The sequence below is a fragment of the Podarcis erhardii genome (assembly GCF_964252035.2).
Source record: "Podarcis erhardii genome assembly, chromosome: 14".
NCBI lineage: Eukaryota > Metazoa > Chordata > Lepidosauria > Squamata > Lacertidae > Podarcis > Podarcis erhardii.
In genome coordinates this window covers 41,447,356-41,466,394 of record NC_138503.1, presented here as the reverse complement: position 1 = coordinate 41,466,394, position 19,039 = coordinate 41,447,356, and the positions used below count along the sequence as shown (strand labels likewise).

The 19,039-nt window shown below is 44.4% G+C and overlaps 2 protein-coding genes and 1 long non-coding RNA gene across 4 annotated transcripts in view; 1 reads left to right on the top strand and 2 right to left on the bottom strand.

The window, feature by feature from the left end:
* LOC309329163 (acyl-coenzyme A synthetase ACSM3, mitochondrial-like) overlaps positions 1–9,098 on the bottom strand; it is a 23,782-nt gene extending 14,684 nt beyond the window's left edge. Inside the window, exons 1-6 of the mRNA XM_081839789.1 lie at positions 8,949–9,098; positions 3,946–4,164; positions 2,801–3,011; positions 2,491–2,701; positions 1,476–1,619; positions 577–733 (exon numbers count right to left, since the gene is read on the bottom strand). Coding sequence (XP_081695915.1) covers positions 577–733; positions 1,476–1,619; positions 2,491–2,701; positions 2,801–3,011; positions 3,946–4,149 — 927 coding nt within the window. The 5' untranslated portion in view covers positions 4,150–4,164; positions 8,949–9,098. The remainder of the gene's footprint in view (positions 1–576; positions 734–1,475; positions 1,620–2,490; positions 2,702–2,800; positions 3,012–3,945; positions 4,165–8,948) is intronic.
* Positions 6,927–19,039, top strand: part of LOC309329407 — a 14,253-nt gene continuing 2,140 nt past the window's right edge. Inside the window, exon 1 of one of the 2 annotated variants that reach the window (XR_014151136.1) lies at positions 6,927–7,073. This is a non-coding gene — a long non-coding RNA (uncharacterized lncRNA). Of the gene's footprint in view, positions 7,074–7,612; positions 7,748–19,039 lie in introns of those variants that run through there. The other variant, XR_014151137.1, reaches the window with a different exon arrangement.
* LOC309329352 (acyl-coenzyme A synthetase ACSM4, mitochondrial-like) overlaps positions 14,118–19,039 on the bottom strand; it is a 17,517-nt gene continuing 12,595 nt past the window's right edge. Inside the window, exons 11-13 of the mRNA XM_081840171.1 lie at positions 18,593–18,692; positions 16,859–16,978; positions 14,118–15,684 (exon numbers count right to left, since the gene is read on the bottom strand). Of these exons, the coding sequence (XP_081696297.1) occupies positions 15,598–15,684; positions 16,859–16,978; positions 18,593–18,692 (307 nt within the window). The 3' untranslated portion in view covers positions 14,118–15,597. The remainder of the gene's footprint in view (positions 15,685–16,858; positions 16,979–18,592; positions 18,693–19,039) is intronic.

The window sequence follows — 19,039 nt, the reverse complement described above, 5'->3', positions numbered from 1 at the left end:
CTGCCTTATACTGCATCAGATTGGTCCATCTAGCTTAGCTTTGTCTACAAAGCAACTCCACAGAGTTCCAGACAGGGAATCTTTCACAGCCCTACCTAGAGATGTCATTGAACCCAGAACCTTCTGAATGCAAAGCAAATTCCTAACCACTCTTCTGGGTTTGGAGCTCAAGGAGAAAACTCAGGATCTCTGTTAGCAGAGCAACTCCCCCAAACCAGTGGGAGAGCCAGTGTGGTGTAGTGGTTAAAAGCGGTAGTCTCGTAATCTGGGGAACCGGGTTCGCGTCTCCGCTCCTCCACATGCAGCTGCTGGGTGACCTTGGGCCAGTCACACTTCTCTGAAGTCTCTCAGCCCCACTCACCTCACAGAGTGTTTGTTGTGGGGGAGGAAGGGAAAGGAGAATGTTAGCCGCTTTGAGACTCCTGAAGGGGAGTGAAAGGCGGGATATCAAATCCAAACTACTCCTCCTCCTCCTACTACTACTCTTCTTCTTCTTCTTCTTCTTCTTCTTCCCAAACACCTTGGTCTTCTGCCCCAATGCTTCCTGCCTTTTGAATGAGGCAACGTTAGCCTTACATTGAGAACAGTCGTTGGCTCGAACTGGAGCATGCCATGCTGAAAGATGCATGCCCCTTGGATCCACGAAGGGTACAAATTGCTGAAGACGAATTTGATCCAGCCTGTGTCGGAGAAACCCCAGATCACATCGGAAGGATTCAGGTCCATCCAGTACCTGTTAATAAGGAGGCAAACACGATGACTACTCAGTTACATTTATTAGATGTACTTATGTTTGAGGAACAAACTAGACAGGGTGAAAAGATATGGGATCAGATCTTTTGATTTGAAGACTTAAAGGACAGCAGGTGCAAGAATGGGGGAGGTGGAGAGATGGAAATGGTGGAAAGCTGTGGTAATGTGCACTTAATTTAAAATGTTGTGCTTGGGTGCTCTCCTTTGGATGACTAAGAATTGCAGTTTTATTGTGCCTTAAGCTTAGAACAAAGATTACAGCCACTCCATCATGCCTATCAAAGTTCTTGCCACAATTAAATACAGTGGTGCCTCACAAGACGAAATTAATCCGTTCCGTGAGTCTCTTCGTATAGCGGTTTTTTCGTCTTGCGAAGCAAGCCCATTGACAGCTTAGCAGATTAGTGCTATTAGCGGTTTAGCGGCTTTTAGCGGCTTATCAGCTTAGCGGATCAGCTGATAAGCAGCTTAGCTGCTTAGAAAAAGGGGGGGAAAGGGGGGAAAAACCGCAGGAATTCGCAAGACATTTTCGTCTTGCGAAGCAAGCCCATAGGGAAATTCGTTTTGTGAAGCGCCTCCAAAACGGAAAACCCTTTCGTCTAGCAGGTTTTCCGTCTTGCGAGGCGTTCGTCTTGCGGGGCACCACTGTAGTCATTCTTTAAAGTGCCACAGGACTTTCTGTTGTGTTTGTTGCTCCTGAAGATTTAGAAAGAGAGAGATACCTTCCAACAACTGTCAGCCCAATCCCCAAACTGCTGCAGGAGTGTTCCACCATTTTGGGATAACCCGTGGTTCCACTGGTAAAGTAGATGGTCATTGGATCTTGACTCCTTGTTTTGACAGGCTGATGATCACCGTCTGCAGCACTTTAAAACAGAAAAGTGGCCAAGTAGTAAGAATGGGGTAGGTGCAATCAAAATCAATGGTCTGTGATCTTGTAAGCTTAAGGTGTTCTGGGAAATTAGGATTCCAATACAAAACGAATAAGTGCGAACTGCAATAAAAGGTTGCAGTGGGAAGACCTCATGCAAGATACTCCATTCAAATTAACTCAAGTTCCTCGCATTTTTTGAATCAGCTTGTGATTCATATACAGTCATACCTCGAGTTGAATGCGCTTCGGGTTGAGCGCGTTCAAGTTGCACTCCGCGGCAACCCGGAAGTAATGGAGCGTGTTACTTCCGGGTTTCGCTGCTCGCGCATGCGCAGATGCTCAAAATGACGTCAGGTGCATGCGCAGTAGCAGCGAAACGCGGCAGGCGCAGATGCACCGTCGTGTCTTGTGTTCCATTTGGGATGCGAACGGGGCTCCGGAACGGAACAAACTTAATTTGTTCCAGAGGTCTATTCTTAACATGAAACAGTTCTTAACATGAGGTGCACTTTCGCTAATCGGGCCTCCCGCTGCCACCACACGACCTCCGCTCACATCCCGGGGCAAAGTTCGCAACTACTTCTGGGTTAGCGGAGCTCGTTACCCAAAGCATTCATAAGGAGGACTGTACGCTCCACTGTACTTTTTTAAAAAAACAATCCCGTGAAAATTCTGCAACATTTTAGTTGACATTCCTCCCAAAATACATATTTTCGTATACACTTTTGTCCGCTATACAAATGTTCACAAGTAATTGGCCATTTTTCTGATGCAGGTGGTGAATACTGCAGACAACAGGTTTTTCTGTATCTCACTCTTTGACTTATCCCTGACTTGCTTAACAAGGCAGCAGAAATTCTCACTTCAGCAGGTCATGGAAGTTCAGCCATCCTTCTCTGCTGGTGCCTTTGGAGACCAACATCCGAGTTTTCAGGAACTGGCAATCAGATTTAAGAGAGTCGATCAATGGAGCCAAGGCGTCATTTGTAACTATACATTTGGCCCGAGACTTTTGGAGCCGGTACAAGATGTCTTGAGCAGTCAACAGGGTCGTGGCTGGGATGAAGGTGACACCTAGGAGCAAAACAAAGTGTGATTAAAAGAGAGGAGAGGAAGACACAGCAAAAAATGGATCTTTCTGTTGGTTCCTAGCACAGAGAGGGCTTCACTCACCTGCTCTGATGCAGCCCACACTGATCAGCCACCACTCAGGCACCCTGGGGAGTATGATGACGATTCGGTCTCCCTTCTGCAGATTGCAGGCTTTGGAGAGGACGTTGGCTGCTTTCCTGGATAAGAATGCCAGCTCCTCAAAGCTCCACCGCACCTCCTCGCCTTTCCCACTTACCCACCAAAGAGCGGGATTGGAAGGTCTCTTTCCATCCTACCAGGCACAAAGGATGGAAAAAATGGAAGCTATTTTACTTAGATATCTCTCAAAGATTTCTATACCAAATAATCAGCAAAAGGTTTCTCAGCAGTTTACAGAGAACCCTATAAAATATTCCAAAGAAGACACCAATAAAATCAAACTATCCCTTACATCCTGTTTCATATTTTATCTATGGTTTGATTAATTTTATGCCTACTGTTTTTGAGCAAGTAGGCATAAAATTAATCAAACTATAGATGTAGCATCCCCATAAACACCTGAAGCTAGACTATCTACAGACAAAATTTGCAACATATCTGATACTCTGTAAATTCAAGCCCTCAGTACAACAGAAATGAATTAAGCAGACCTCAAGTAACAATCTTAATGCCACTTATACAAAGGAAAAGGAAACATACAAAAACATTCAGAATTTTGAACATCACTTGGCATGTTAAATAAGGGAAAACGAAAAAACCAGAGGATGTAAGGGTTAGACAAGAACTTTCACACTAAAATACTGATGAATTCCCTGCAGACATTTTTAGGCAGGAGGCAGAATGGGTTTGTAAGCTGAGGGGGAAATGTTGAGAACTGAACTTAAGACGGAAAAAAATGAGAAACCAAGAAAAGCCAAACAGGACAACTTTTCTCAACTCTGGCTAGCAGCTAGGAAGTTTCCATGCTACTTTTTTTTATTGACTCAAAACAGTTTTGACTACCAAAGGGACTTCACTTCTTAATGTAAATGAAATGGGGAACTTTAGGTTTTAGGTTTTGCAAAACTTTAGGTTTTGATGATTTGCTGAAAGGTAATGCTAATTTATGTTTTGTTGACATATAGTTTGTTTTGAGAGACATATTCAATGACCGTTTGCTATAAACAATAAAGATCAGCATGACTGACTGATAATACTAGGAAATCATGACAAATACAGTCCCTTACCTTTTCCTTCTGGCTCCATTGATCCAGGACATCATGTGCAAAATTAAAATGCTCTGGCACATTTTTGTAGAGGGCTTCAGTGTCTGAGAAATCCAGAAATGGAGATCCACTGCAAGGTTGACTCATGATTCTACAAGGCAATTTGAAAGCACTAAAAGACTTTAAAACTGGAATTCTGGAGAGAAGCTTCCTTGCCCCTGCCATGAAAACAATTCTTGCCTTTATGGAAAACCAAAAGAAAAAGAAAAAAAGAATTAAACATGATAATTCAAGATTCTGCTCAAGAACAAAAACGAAACACCAATGACAGAAAAATATGTATGCATTGAATAAATCCCAGTGACAAAAGTGCAAAGTGGAACTCCAATGGAAATGCAACTTCACTCCATAGCCATAATGTGTCTTAGGGGTGAGAATTCAGAGTTACTCTATATCAGGCTTCCTCAACCTCGGCCCTCCAGATGTTTTGAGACTACAATTCCCAGCATCCCTGACCACTTGTCCTGCTAGCTAGGGATCGTGGGAGTTGTAGGCCAAAAACATCTGGAGGGCCGAGGTTGACGAAGCCTGCTCTATATAGCTCTTTCAGTGTTGAAAATGGGAAATGAACTGTGCATCATGTTCCAATTGCCAATTTGCTGCTGGGCCAGGTTCCAGCCTCAAAGAATCCTGGAATCTGAGAATTGTAAAGTTGGAAGTGACCCTAAACTATTCAGAGCCCCTGCAGTGAAGGAATCACAGCTAAAGGACCCCTGACAGATGGCCACCCAATCTCTGGGGTTTTTTTTGAAAAAATTAAATGTAGGAGATCCCACCACCTTTCGAAGCAGCTCACTCCAGGGTTGAACAGCTCTTACCATCATAAAGTTCTTCCTGATGTTTAGTTGGAACTTCCTTTTTTGTAATTTGGGTCCGTTGGTTGAGGGTCTACCCTCCAGAGCAGCAGGAAACCAGCTTGTTCCATTTTCCTTGTGATAGCCCCTCAGATATTTGAAGATGGCCATCCTTTCACCTCTTTCAATTTGAACTTAGCCTGATCTTTTATTCCCCTTCCTTCCCTCCCCCTTCCCTTTTTATGAAGATTACCCACTCTGGTGTTAAGTTGTGGGTGAACATATCAGACGACACAGCGATTCTTCAAACAGCTCTTGTTTATTCACAGGCCAGAACAGAACTGGGCTGAAGGGCTCAGCCAACCTGCTTATATAGAGCTCAACTACAAGGCAACAGTAACAACTTTCTGTAACTATCCAATCAGTGAACGTCAGTTTCAATTCCTTATTTGCATATGTGGACCTGAGTGAAAACTATCTACAGTATCCCCCTGCTGGCCCAGGTTGAGAACCTCAGTATATAACATATGGGATCCCACAGCTAATTCTCCCCTGGTCTCCTCACTGGCCCAAATAGAACTGATTTAGCCAGCTAGCCCTGGTGATCATCTAATGTTTATTGGATGGATTTCCCCCCTAAATTGATTTTTGAATTCTGAATTTATTTTTATTCACGTTTTATACTGTATTTTATGCTGTTTTTGGTTGCATCAATTAAATGTTTTAAATTTGTTGTTTGCCACCCTGAGCCTGGTTTTCTGAACCGGGAAGGGCGGGGTATAAATAAAAAATTATTATTAATATTATAATTTAAGTCTCCTCTTTTCCAGGTCAACATACCCGACTTTCTCAATAGTTACGCATTTATATGTATATTTGGGCGCACTTTTCTCTAAAGGACACATTTAGTACACATTTGGTCCCTTTAAAAAAGAATGCTTTCTGTAGGCATTTCTCTCGGTTCTGCCACTTTTGTAGCACATTGGGCGAGAAAGTAAGAGGGCCTTCTTGGTGGTTGCTCCCAGATTGTGGAACTCTCTTCCATGAGACTAGGCTGGCCCCCTCTGGACTTTCTTTTTACTGCCAGCCAAAGATTTCTTTGTTCCAACTGGCCATTGACCACAAATTGATGGGTTCTTCTGAGGTGGGTGATGTTCTTTTGAGTGTGTGCAAGAATTTGAATGGTTTTCAGTGTTTCCAGTGCTTTTTAAAACAAAGTTTACCTATTTAATTGGTTTTAATATTTATACTTTGAAGCTTCATCTGTTTTAATTGATGCTGTAAGCAGAGACATCACCTTGCCAACAAAGGTCCGTATAGTGAAAGCCATGGTTTTCCCAGTAGTGATGTATGGAAGTGAGAGCTGGACCATCAAGAAGGCTGATCGCCAAAGAATTGATGCTTTTGAATTATGGTGCTGGAGGAGACTCTTGAGAGTCTCATGGATTGCAAGAAGATCAAACCTCTCCATTCTGAAGGAAATCAGCCCTGAGTGCTCACTGGAAGGACAGATCCTGAAGCTGAGGCTCCAATACTTTGGCCACCTCATGAGGAGAGAAGACTCCCTGGAAAAGACCCTGATGTTGGGAAAGATGGAGGGCACAAGGAGAAGGGGAGGACAGAGGATGAGATGGTTGGATAGTGTTCTTGAAGCTACCAGCATGAGTTTGACCAAACTGCGGGAGACAGTGGAAGACAGGAGTGCCTGGCGTGCTCTGGTTCATGCGGTCACGAAGAGTCGGACAAAACTAAACAACTAAACAACAAGCTGCCTTAGGTTCTGCACCAGGAGAAAGGTTGCATATATATTTAATAAATAAATATGAGGAGGAATTCCACATGCCCCACTGAAAAGTCCTAATTTAATGCTGATGTCCCTGACGAATAAGCATAACTGAAGGGAAACACTTGATACGTGAAATTATATATATTTCAGAGAGGGAGTTTAAGGACAGGCAAGCAGTGCCTGTATAATATCCTTGCCTGGTTTTCAAATTACTGAAAACTAAAGAGATTTCATCACTGTTTTCTGGAGGCTTTTGAAAAATCAATTTTCTCTCTCCCCCCCCCCCCCGATCACCATCAAATCACATGTTTGTGTTGCTTCTACTGAGAGGCTCAGGAGATATAATAATTTCATCTACTTTCCTCAAATTTTCATTTAATTGTGAGCAGAATTCTGGGGAAGAGGCAGGCATGGATCCATTGAGAATCCAGGGAAATTAAATACTACCAAGCAAGGAAAAACGGTACGATATGTTATAAGAAAGTACTAGAAACTATAGTAAGAGTAAGGTAAGATGTATAAGTACATTCAATGTTGTAAATTTAACTTACATTGGGAAATGACCCAAAGTCTGTTTTCATATAATTTAATTTACTAGAATTTAGTTTATTGGATTTTTTACTTTGGTTTATTTTTGTTTAGTTAGAAATTATAAGAAAAGAGCATGTACAAATACAAGTTTTTTTAAAAAAGAGAGAGAGTCCAGAGGAAGGCTTGATTTGAGAAGTTAGACCTTGCCATCTTGGTAATAAAACATCTTCAGAGAAGGCATGTCTACCGAGAAGTAATCCACACTGAGTTAAATAGGACTGAAAGGTAAAGGGACCCCTGACCATTAGGTCCAGTCGTGGCCAACTCTGGGGTTGCGGCGCTCATCTTGCTTTACTGGCTGACGGAGCCGGCATACAGCTTCCAGGTCATGTGGCCAGCATGACTAAGCCGCTTCTGGTGAACCAGAGCAGTGCATGGAAACGCCGTTTACCTTCCCACCAGAGCGGTACCTATTTATCTGCTTGCACTTTGACATGCTTTTGAACTGCTAGGTTGGCAGGAGCAGGGACCGAGCAACGGGAGCTCACCCTGTCGCGGGGATTCGAACTGGCAACCTTCTGATTGGCAAGTCCTAGGCTCTGTGATTTAACCCACAGCACCACCCGCGTCCTTAAATAGGACTTACTTCCAGGTAAGTGAATATAGGATTGCAGATCCAGCTATACCTACAAATGATATTATTGTTCACACAAAATGTGAAAAGGGCAAGCAGTGAAATTCAAAAGCTGGTAGTATTTGTGAGTGTGTGTGTGAAGGCACTTCACCCAGTGGGTTGCTAAACCTTGCTGTGGACACGTTTAATGGAGTGGGGCAGGTGCTTCAAGGCCCCCCCCCCACTTGCTCTGTTAAACAGCTTGCTGGGCTGCACCGCTCTTCCTCATGCTGCAGTTGGTGGGGCCTCCTATTGGCAGCCATGCAAACTACAGAACCTGGAATCAGCCTTTTGAATGTGTTATAAACATGCAACACCAGATGGCGCCAGAGAGCAAATAAAATTATAAGCAATTTCCCATAGCGGATTTAATTTCTGACTTATAAATAACACGCCCCCCCCCCAGTGTGTAGATCCACCCCCTGACAACATTTTACATTCTTATGTATAAACCACTTCTTAAGAGCACCACTGACTGGACCATCCTGACATTGTACAAACAGGCAGCTTCTAGCTCCTTCCTAAGCACCATTCTTCAAAAACAACATGGGAATGTAACATGTAACAAGAGTCTCTAAATAAATATAATCTAGCTGAAATACAGGATGGTTCTACATTGTCTATTAAGTATCAATAGTGATTGGATTGCAGACGGGGTTGTTTACTGAGCACTCATCCTGACTTGCTTATATTGTCTGATGTTATGCCAAGCAACTGTTATTCAACACCCCTCAGTGCATTTCCCCATCACATTCCTTTATTGCATTTTTATTTTATTTTTATTTTTTTAAATCCAGTTTTGCGGTGGCTTTGGAAACTGGGTTTGGTGTGCAAGAGCACAAAATCAACATCAATGGCACATCCTGAATCTGCAGTTATATGACTGAATCCTACCCAAAAAGAGTCTGAAAGCACTCCTAGTTAGTTGAGCTGTGGCTAATGCTTTCTTGAAACAACTGGAAAATATCTATGTATATTAGTATATGTAACTATGTATATTAGTTACAGCTCATTTCAAACTGACTGCTTTTGTGACTATATTTAGTTGGCCGTTGGTACCTACATGCTTTATGTAAGATCTGATTGTTTTAACAGCATAGTTTCATTGTTAGACACATACCCAGAGGAGCTTATACAACTCAGAAACTAGAATCTCTGTATAAACATGCAGACAACTTACCACAACCCACACACTGGAATAGCAGAGAGCACTCCAAAAGGAAATTCACCAGGGTTTTTGAGAACTGAATTAAACAGCAAGCAGTACATTAACATTAACTTTCATCAGAGATCCATCGGTTGACATTGGAGAACCTTTCACTTGAATAGTCTGATGTAAGTCAAAAGTTAATGTTTGACTAGATTGCCACGTATTTGCAAAAAGGCCCCTGTTCTTTCCTCCAAATTAATTTATGCTGAAATGTAAGATATGCCCTTTTTTTCCTCTCCAAAAGTCATTCGGGGAATGCAGGTTGGATAAGGGAAAATAGAGTAGAGAGGTTTAGCAAATCCAGAGATGGCGGTACTCTTTCCTTGACTCTGAAAGGTAGAAACGGTGGCCTCTCCTGTTTCATTCAAGATCTTGCTGGGCTTGCCCTAGTTCTTCAAGTGGTGAATCAAGTGGTGATCAGTTCTGGGGTTCTGGTTTGGTTTCCTTTTGAAGGAGGTCACAGAGCTTTTCAACATTTTGTACTATTTTCTTTAGTAATGAAGAAGTGGTTCAGCTCAGTTTGTATTTGAAAGTTAATTACCAAATTCACCCTTCCCAAAACAAAAAAATGTGAACTGAAATGAAGGCTATTGTGACATTATTTACATGCTCTGGTACCTTCCAGATTGGGTTGTTGCAATGTACTATGCATGAGGCAGCCATTGAAAACAACTCAAAAACTTAAATTGGTCCAAAATGCAACAGCCAGATTATTGGCTTGGGGTTCTGTTTAGATTTCATATAATAATAGTCCGGCTCTATTCTGCCTTGGTCAGACCACACCTGGAGTCCTGTGTCCCAGTTCTGGGCACCACAATTTAAGAAGGATATTGACAAGCTGGATGTGTGCAGAGTGTTGGGATGCTGCCAGGGAGACGGAGCCATAATGCAGCCCCCCCCCCCAGTCATCTCTGGACAATCACCGGTCTCCCATGGAACAGCATCAGTCAATTAGCAACACGAGCCTCAGAGATGTTCCAAGACTTGTGCACACCCTTTTCAGCAGTCTCCACAACGGAAGATTCAGACAGGAGAGCATATTTACAGCTTTATTCAACGTAGATCAGAACAAAGGAAAAACATGAGTGCTTGCCAGGAAAAAAGCCGGAACAAGAGCTATATACAAAACGGAAGTTCCCAGAGAGAACAGTGCTGGGAGTAAACAGGCATGTGACACACAACAATCATGCCTGAACATTTAAGGTGGAATGGAAATATCCTAACACAGAGGAGGGCAACCAAGTTGATCAAGGGTCTGGAAAGCAAGCGTTGGGAGTAACAGTTGAGGGAGTTGGTGATTAGCCTGGAAAAGAGGAGGCTGAAAGGATATATGATAGCCATCTTCCATTATCTAAAAGGTTGTCACATGGAAGATGGATTAAGTTTTCTCCTGTTCTGGAGGGTAAGACTCAAACCATGAACTGAATGGAACTAGTGGTGGACATACCTAAATGTAGCCAGGAAGTTGGACAGGATCATCCAGTGGCATGGGATTGCTCAATGTGCCTCACTTTTGATCTGCTAGTTTTACTTGGTCATCCATTTGTAATACCAAACTTGCAGAGGTCTGCAGAACAGAGCCTCGTCCAAGTTAATCAATTCTCCTTTGAACTCAGGGGCCACCTTGTCGTGATTTGAACTTGTCAGTTTCCTGTTGACCTCAGTGTTAAGGTTCGGAAGAGCCTTGTATCTAAAGTTCAGGTTCGTTTGTAGATAAATTTAAAGCTGCATGCAAATGGGCTCTTGAAGTTCCTCACCTTATTTGCTGGCAGAGAAATTGTGATGGGGAGACGCCATAGAATTTCTCCGGGGGGATGAAAATTCTCCACCATTTTCTCAGGGTTGTGCTCACCATTAGAAGTGGCACCAGCACAGTTTTCAGCTTTTCCTTTTGTTGGCAGACGGTCCACCATCTGGACTTAGGCTTCATTCACATCAGACATTCAAAGCACTAGGGTCTACTTTAAACAGTCATGGCTTCCTCCAAAGAATTCGAGGAGCAAGAGTTCTTAGGAGGCCCTGATTCCCCTCCCAGAACTACAGTTCCCTGAGTGGTTTAATGATCAATCCCTCTTCATGGGGAACTATGGGAATTGTAGCTCTTGGATGTGAATAGGGGCCTACACTGCTCTGGTTCGCCAGAAGCGGCTTAGTCATGCTGGCCACATGACCTGGAAGCTGTATGCTGGCTCCCTCGGCCAATAAAGCGAGATGAGTGCCGCAACCCCAAAGTCGGCCACGACTGGACCTAACGGTCAGGGGTCCCTTTGCTTTGCTTAACTACTCTCCATACCCTTAAAAAGCTAAAGCTCCTAGAATTCTGTGGGGGAAAGCCATGGCTTATTAAAGTGCTACCATAGCACTTTAAATGTATGGTATGAATGCAAACTTGGTGGTCTTATGGGCCCCACCCCTCTTTAGACAGTTCTGTGTATTACTTCAAATGGTGTACAGGAACCTATCCCCACCCCATTGAGAAGAGTCCATTTATTACCATTTTTGTTACCTCAAAATCTGGTAAAGACAGCTCTTCTGCATTTGGCAACCCTTCTGCACAGATGGCACCACTCAGAGGGCTGTTAACATCATAGGGACAGCAGACCATTGCTCCATCCAGCTCAGTACTACCTACACTGATAGGCAGTGTTATTGTTGTTGTTTAGTCATTTAGTCGTGTCCGACTCTTCGTGACCCCATGGACCAGAGCACGCCAGGCACTCCTGTCTTCCACTGCCTCCCGCAGTTTGGTCAGACTCATTTTTGTAGCTTCGAGAACACTATCCAACCATCTCGTCCTCTGTTGTCCCCTTCTCCTTGTGCCCTCCATCTTTCCCAACATCTGGGTCTTTTCCAGGGAGTCTTCTCTTCTCATGAGGTGGCCAAAGTATTGGAGCCTCAGCTTCAGGATCTGTCCCTCAGGGCTGATTTCCTTCAGAATGGATAGGTTTGATCTTCTTGCAGTCCATGGGACTCTCAAGAGTCTCCTCCAGCACCATAATTGAAAAGCATCAATTCTTTGGCGATCAGCCTTCTTGATGGTCCAGCTCTCACTTCCATACATCACTACTGGGAAAACCATAGCTTTAACTATACGGGCCTTTGTTGGCAAGGTGATGTCTCTGCTTTTTAGGATGGCAGTAGCTCTCCAGAAATCCAGGCAGAGAGTCTCTCCCAGCCCTACCTGGAGATGCTAGGGATTGGACCTAGGAACTTCTGCAATTGCTGCTGTTATTTGCTAGCAGCTGGAGACTGGAGCATGCCAGCAATAAAAACCCTGGTGCCAATGAAGTTAACTCTTTCTTCAAAGAATCCAAAACAGCACAGGCCTAGTGGTCACAGCAACTCTTCCTAGTAGGTCTTGTCCTAATGAGGCCCCAGTTGTGAGGACTAAAGGCACAAATACAAGATGGGTGACACCTGGCTTGAGAGCAGTACATGTGAAAGGGATCTAGGAGTCTTGGTTGACCACAAACTTGACATGAGCCAACAGTGTGACACGGCAGCTAAAAAAGCCAATGCAATTCTGGGCTGCATCAATAGGAGTATAGCATCTAGATCAAGGGAAGTAATAGTGCCACTGTATTCTGCTCTGGTCAGACCTCACCTGGAGTACTGTGTCCAGTTCTGGGCACCACAGTTCAAGAAGGACACTGACTGGAACGTGTCCAGAGGAGGGCAACCAAAATGGTCAAAGGCCTGGAAACGATGCCTTATGAGGAATGGCTAAGGGAGCTGGGCATGATTAGCCTGGAGAAGAGGAGGTTAAGGGGTGATATGATAGCCATGTTCAACTATATAAAAGGATGTCACATAGAGGAGGGAGAAAGGTTGTTTTCTGCTGCTCCAGAGAAGCGGACACGGAGCAATGGTTCCAAACTACAAGAAAGAAGATTCCACCTAAACATTAGGAAGAACTTCCTGACAGTAAGAGCTGTTTGACAGTGGAATTTGCTGCCAAGGAGTGTGGTGGAGTCTCCTTCTTTGGAGGTCTTTAAGCAGAGGCTTGACAACCCTATGTCAGGAGTGCTCTGATGGTGTTTCCTGCTTGGCAGGGGGTTGGCCCTTGTGGTCTCTTCCAACTCTATGATTCTATGATTCTATGATCTACCAGGGTTGTAATTCTGTCAAAAAATGAGATCAGGTTAATCTGACATGACTTATTTTTCAGAAATCCATGCTGACTATTGGTGATCACAGCATTCCTTTCTATGTGCTCACAGACTGTTTGCTTAATGATCTGCTCCAGAATCTTCCCTGGTATTGATGTCAGAATGCCTAAGGCTCCTTCATCTTATCTCTCTTCACTCTGCCCTCTTCATTCCTCTTTGTGTTCTAGGAGTCCACGGGGGAGAAGAGGTGGTCACAGCAGGAAAGGGAGACTCCCTGGCTTCTTCAGCAGCCTGACTCATCTCTGCCTCTTGGCTCCTCCTTCTCACCAGCCTCCTCTTCTGCCACTGATTCTGGGCTGCTCTCTGCCACAGCCTCTTCCTGCTCACTAAACCCTGTTACCTCTCTAGCTTCTGACGCCTCCTCCTCCTGGTCGGCTCCCTCTGGCCACTCATCACCATCCTCTCACCAGTCTCCTGGTACTGAGCTTTCTTCCCCAGGGGGTTTTCTTGGGGTTCCTCAGCTGGTGCCTCCCACCCCTCCTCTGCATCCAGCCACTCCGTGACATGACTTTATTCAGCTTTCACTCTCGACTGAAGGCCACCTTCTCTTCATAAGGCAAACCTTATGAAGGGCATGCCAATAGTGGGCAGGGCCATAGGCAAAAGTGACTGGAACAATGAATATAGATTTTACCTTTGTACAGTAGGCTAGTTTCTGTACACAGCCGCAGACGGCTTTCCACCCAAACAACAAAGAGCCATTATCAGAGTTCAAGGTCACCTTTATTTGCACAAAGTTTGTTAGGCAATGTTGGCTATTTATTGAGCTTTCCTTCTGATTTGTGCGTGGCAAGCAATCATTGATTGATTGATTGATTGATTGATTGATTGATTATTCAATTTATATACCACCCTTTAACCAAAGATCCCAGTACAACATTAAAAACATAATTTACATAACATAAAAAACAATAAAACAATCAGGGGGGTCATAATATCCACCCGTCCACTTTTAAAAGGCCATAGATTGTTTAATTGCTGAAGTCCCAGGTAAAATGGGAATGTTTTCACCTGGCACCTAAAGACATGTGATGATGTCATCCTCGGCACACCACCAGGGAAGGGGACACCCAGAGAAGGGCCTTGCATGACAACCACAGGGCCCGGGTCTGTTTGTATGAGGAGAGGAGGTCCTTAAGGTAATGAGGTCCTGAGACGTGCAAGGCTTTAGAGGTCAGCACCAGCGCTTTGAATCGGGCCCAGAAATGAATTAGCAGCCAGTGCAGTTGGGCCAGTCATCTTGCACCCATGAGCAACCCGGCCATTAAATTTTGCACCATCTGAAGTTTCCAAACCATCTTCAGAGGCAGCCCCATGTATAACACATTGCAGTAGTCTAACCTAGAGGTTACCAGAGCATAGGCCACATCAGTTAGGTAATCCCTGCACAAATAAGGGTGTAGCTGGGCCACTAACCAAAGCTGACAGAAGGCACTCCTCACCACTGAAGCCACTTGGGCCCAAAACTACAGCAATGGATCCAGGAACACCCCCAAGTTATGTACCTGCTCCTTTAGAAGGTGTGTAAACCCCCAGGAGCAAACAGTCTCCATCTGGTCTAAGGAACCACCTACTAACAGTGCCTCTGTCTTATCTGGATTGAGCTTCAGTTTATTGGCTCTCATCCAGTCCATTACAAAGGCCAGACCCCAGTCCAGCACATCTGCCGCCTCACCTGCAGATGTGAAGGAGAAATAGAGCTTTGTGTCATTATCCCACATATTCTCATCACTTGCCATAAGAAGTCTGGTTGTGGATGAGAAGTGAGTTTGTTACACAAGAGTGCCGAATCAACTTTAACTGCTGCTGATTTGTGATTGTAGACATATGTACTATTCCTATGTTTTGTAATGCCCATTGAACGCACAAATAAAATTGTTCTTACTTTAATTGCACAATCTGAATTTGCTGGAATGTGGCTGAATCCCCATCAAAAATAGTGGCAGGCCGGAAGAGCCTAGAGTCAAAGAGAATGGGAAAGAGATATGCCCCCCCCCCACCAAATATAAAGTTGGAGCTGACTTAAATGGAAGCATTCTTGGGATGCAGCTGCTATTCAGGATTCTGGTGCAGGATTAGGAGTTGTGCTGCTTGCAGGAGATGTCCATTTGCTTCCACAGTGCTCTTCTTGAAAATTTGTAAATGAAGCGAATATTTCAAAATCACCTGAGGTCTCTCCCATCCACTTAAATCTCGTGTTGCTGTCTCAGACTTGTCACCACGTGGAAGAGTGGGTGGCACATAACAAGGGATATTTAAAGTCCATGGATATCTCTTCATAGTAATGGTACAGTCTACTTTCCCTTCCTTCATTGTTTATCATCCCCACAGTCTCTAATCTGGACACTCAAAGTCCAGCCAAGAGTTAGGTCATCCCAATATCAACAAGCCTTGAATAACGTCCACAGCGTTCAAGAAAACTCGGTAGTTGTGCAACCTCCCCCATTGTGTCAAACTCGCCCCCATTCTTTGTTCCTTAACTCGTTCCGTCTGATTTTCCCCGTGACTGTCTTCGGCAGCTCCTTGACAAACTCCATCTAGCAAAACAAGAACAACAAGAAGAAAGGAAGAATGGCAAATCAACCCATAGAGTGACTTCCTATACAACAGCTGCGGCTGTTTAGCATAGTGCAGTTGGAGTGTCTGCCCGAATAATGACAGTCTATGTGGGCTGGCCTTTACAGACAGAAGGATGAAGGGAGTTGTAGTTCAGCAACAACTGGAGGACCAAAGGTTCCCTGCACCTGGTCTAGGTAAAATGTGCTGCTTCGGATTGCAGGTGGGGGCTGTTATTTCTGAGCAATCTGTCTGAAGAGGCATGGGGTCTGAGATCAGGGCATCTATCAGTCGATGAGTGTTGCAAACAGGCTGAATTCAGTTAGCCTCCAACATTTATGGACTTGTTCATGAATGGTGAATATGGGTCACTTCTCTGAGTTTTTCAAGGAGGGTGTGGAATTCAGCAGCCAGATTAGGCGAATGGGTATCTGTTATTAGTGACAGTGAGTGTCCCAACTAGAGATGTTCTTATTACGATGTATTTAATAACACAGCATTCTTTATCAAGTCATGTACATTTAAGGCACTATTATACCACTTTAACATTAAGGGCTATCCTCCCTAAAGATTATTGGGAGCTGTAGTCTGTTAAGGGTTCTGGGAGATGTTAGGACATCCCTATTTCTCTCACAGAGATAAATTCCCAGAGTTCCTGGGAAAAGGGATTGACTGTTACACCACTCTGGACATTGCAGCTCAGAACCCTTAATGAACTATACTTCCCAATATTTTTGGGGGGAAGCCAAGATTGTTAGTGGCATAAAAGTGTTTTAAATGTTTGGTGAGGTTATGACCTCAGACACAGACATTTTGCTGTTGGGAAAATAAGTTTGAAAGTATGAAAGGAGGAGCCTTTCAAATCCCAGTAATTAAGAACTGGTTAACAAGATTGGGGAACATAGTAATCAGGAGGAAAATTAGAAGTCAAATCAAAGACTAATGATAATTACTAGTTGATTAGATTCCAAAGTAACTGGTGTGCCTTCATTTCTTGAAAGATCAGAGGCATCATTATGGTATAGAAAATATGACTAGTGACCTTTCATATCTCTATTTTTTTTTGGGGGGGGAGATGTTATTCCTGAGCTTACAACACTGCTGTCTCCAGCACCACTGTCTCTAAACATCTCTATATTTCCTGGTAATACTTGCCTTCCTTGGATATTTGTATGGAGCAGTAACTTTCTTGACATGCTCCTGCAACTGGAGTGTTAATTTTTCCTTGTTTTGGAGTGTGTAGGCTGGGGACAGGACCACAAATGCCTTCACCACCTAAAAGGCAGAGTTGGCATATAAGCAAAGACAAACTCTCTCTCTCTCTCTCTCCCTCTCCCCCCCCCTCTCTCTCTCTCTCTCACACACACACACACGGAGCTGTGCCCCTGCTCACTCTAGTCACCAACACCGCTGCCACACACCCTGCACAAACCCCTCTAAAGCCTCCCCTCCTCACATATTCTGGATGTCCTGCATGTGAGTATCCCACAGGTGGCATTGGGATAACAGGATGTGGGATTAGGTGGACTATTGGCCTGTTCCAGAAAGGGCTCTTGCACATAATAATAATAATAATAATAATAATAATAATAATAATAATAATAATTTTTTTAAAAGGTAAAGGACCCCTGACAGTTAAGTCCAGTCGCGAACTACTCTGGGGTTGCGGGGCTCATCTCGCTTTACTGGCTGAGGGAGACGACGTTTGTCAGCAGACAGTTTTTCCGGGTCATGTGGCCAGCATGGCTAAACTGCTTCTCGTGAAACCAGAGCAGTACACAGAAACTCTGTTTACCTTCGGGCTGGAGCAGTACATATTTATCTATTTTCACTTTGTTGTGCTTTCAAACTGCTAGGTTGGCAGAAGCTGAGACCAAGCAACGGGAGCTCACCCCGTCATGGGGATTTGAACCGCCAACCTTCCAATCGGCAAGCTCTGGGCTCAGTGGTTTAGACCACAGTGTCACCCATGTCCCTAATAATAATAATACAGTAACAACAACAACAACAACAACAACAACAACAACAACAACATTATGTCACCCATCTGACTGGGTTGCCCCAGCCACTCTGGGCAGCTTCCAACAAAATATAAAAAAACACAATAAAACATCAACCACTAAAAGCTTCCCTGTCCAGGGCTGCCTTCAGATGTCTTCTAAAAGTCATATAGTTACTTATTTCCTTAGCATCAGGTGGGAGGGCATTCCACAGGGTGGGTGCCACTACCGAGAAGACCCTGTGCCTGGTTCCCTGTAGCTTCACTACCTGCAGTGAGGGAAGCACCAGAAGGCCCTTGGAGCTGGACCTCAGTGTCCGGGCTGCAGTGACGTAGCGTGGGTTGTCAGCACCCGGGGCAAGGCAAGTAATTTGCACCCCCTAACCCGTGGATTTGCGCCCCCTAACGCGTGGATTTGCGCCCCCTAACCCTAACCCCCAGATGTTGCGCCCGGTGCGGCCGGCCCCCCCTGCACCCCCCACGCTACGCCACTGCCGGGCTGGACGATGGGGGTGGAGATGCTCCTTCAGGTCTACAGGGTCAAGGCAGACTGGGGCTTTAAAGATCAGCACCAGTGCTTTGAATTGTGCTTGGAAACATACTTGTTTTATAAACAAAACATTTATTGATCAGCCCTGTGTTAGACTGAGCAGCAGTGACAGGCCCAAGGGCACCCGGTGAGCTTCATGGCTGTGTGGCAGGTCTGAACCCTGGTACCCCAGGATTTAGTCTGAGCACTACACAACTCTAACCACTGCAGCATACTAGCTTTCTTAGCCCCAGGCAGCAGGACCAATAGCCTGGGATTAAGGGAGTTGCAGTCCAGTGAAACCTGGAGAGCCACAGGTTACCCAGCCCTGCTGGACAGATGCTGTTTTTGCAATTGTTACCTCTCCTCTGAGCGGGTCTGGGCTGCTGACAGCTGCGGCTTCTGCTACCGCTGGATGTTCCAGAAGGGCGCTTTCTATTTCAAATGGTCCAATGCGATACCTAAGAAATTGACATAATAATAATAATAACAACAACAAAGCAACAATGAAATTGTAGGAGGAAAGATGCCCCGCACGGAAATGTCTCTTAACCTGAATAATGTCTATTTTGCAGATGAGAAGGATGAGTAGATTATTTGCGTTTGTTGGAACTTGGGGTGAAAACACATGCATCTTACGTATAAAGAAGCCTACTGCTAACAGTTGAATAGTAGCAATATGTTGCAGAAAACAATAAATCACAGACAGGGAACCTTGGGAACTGAATCACAACTGCTACTACTCTAGATAATCATAACATCTCCTTTAACTCTCCTCTGAGGGGCTCAAAGTATCATTCACCCCTCC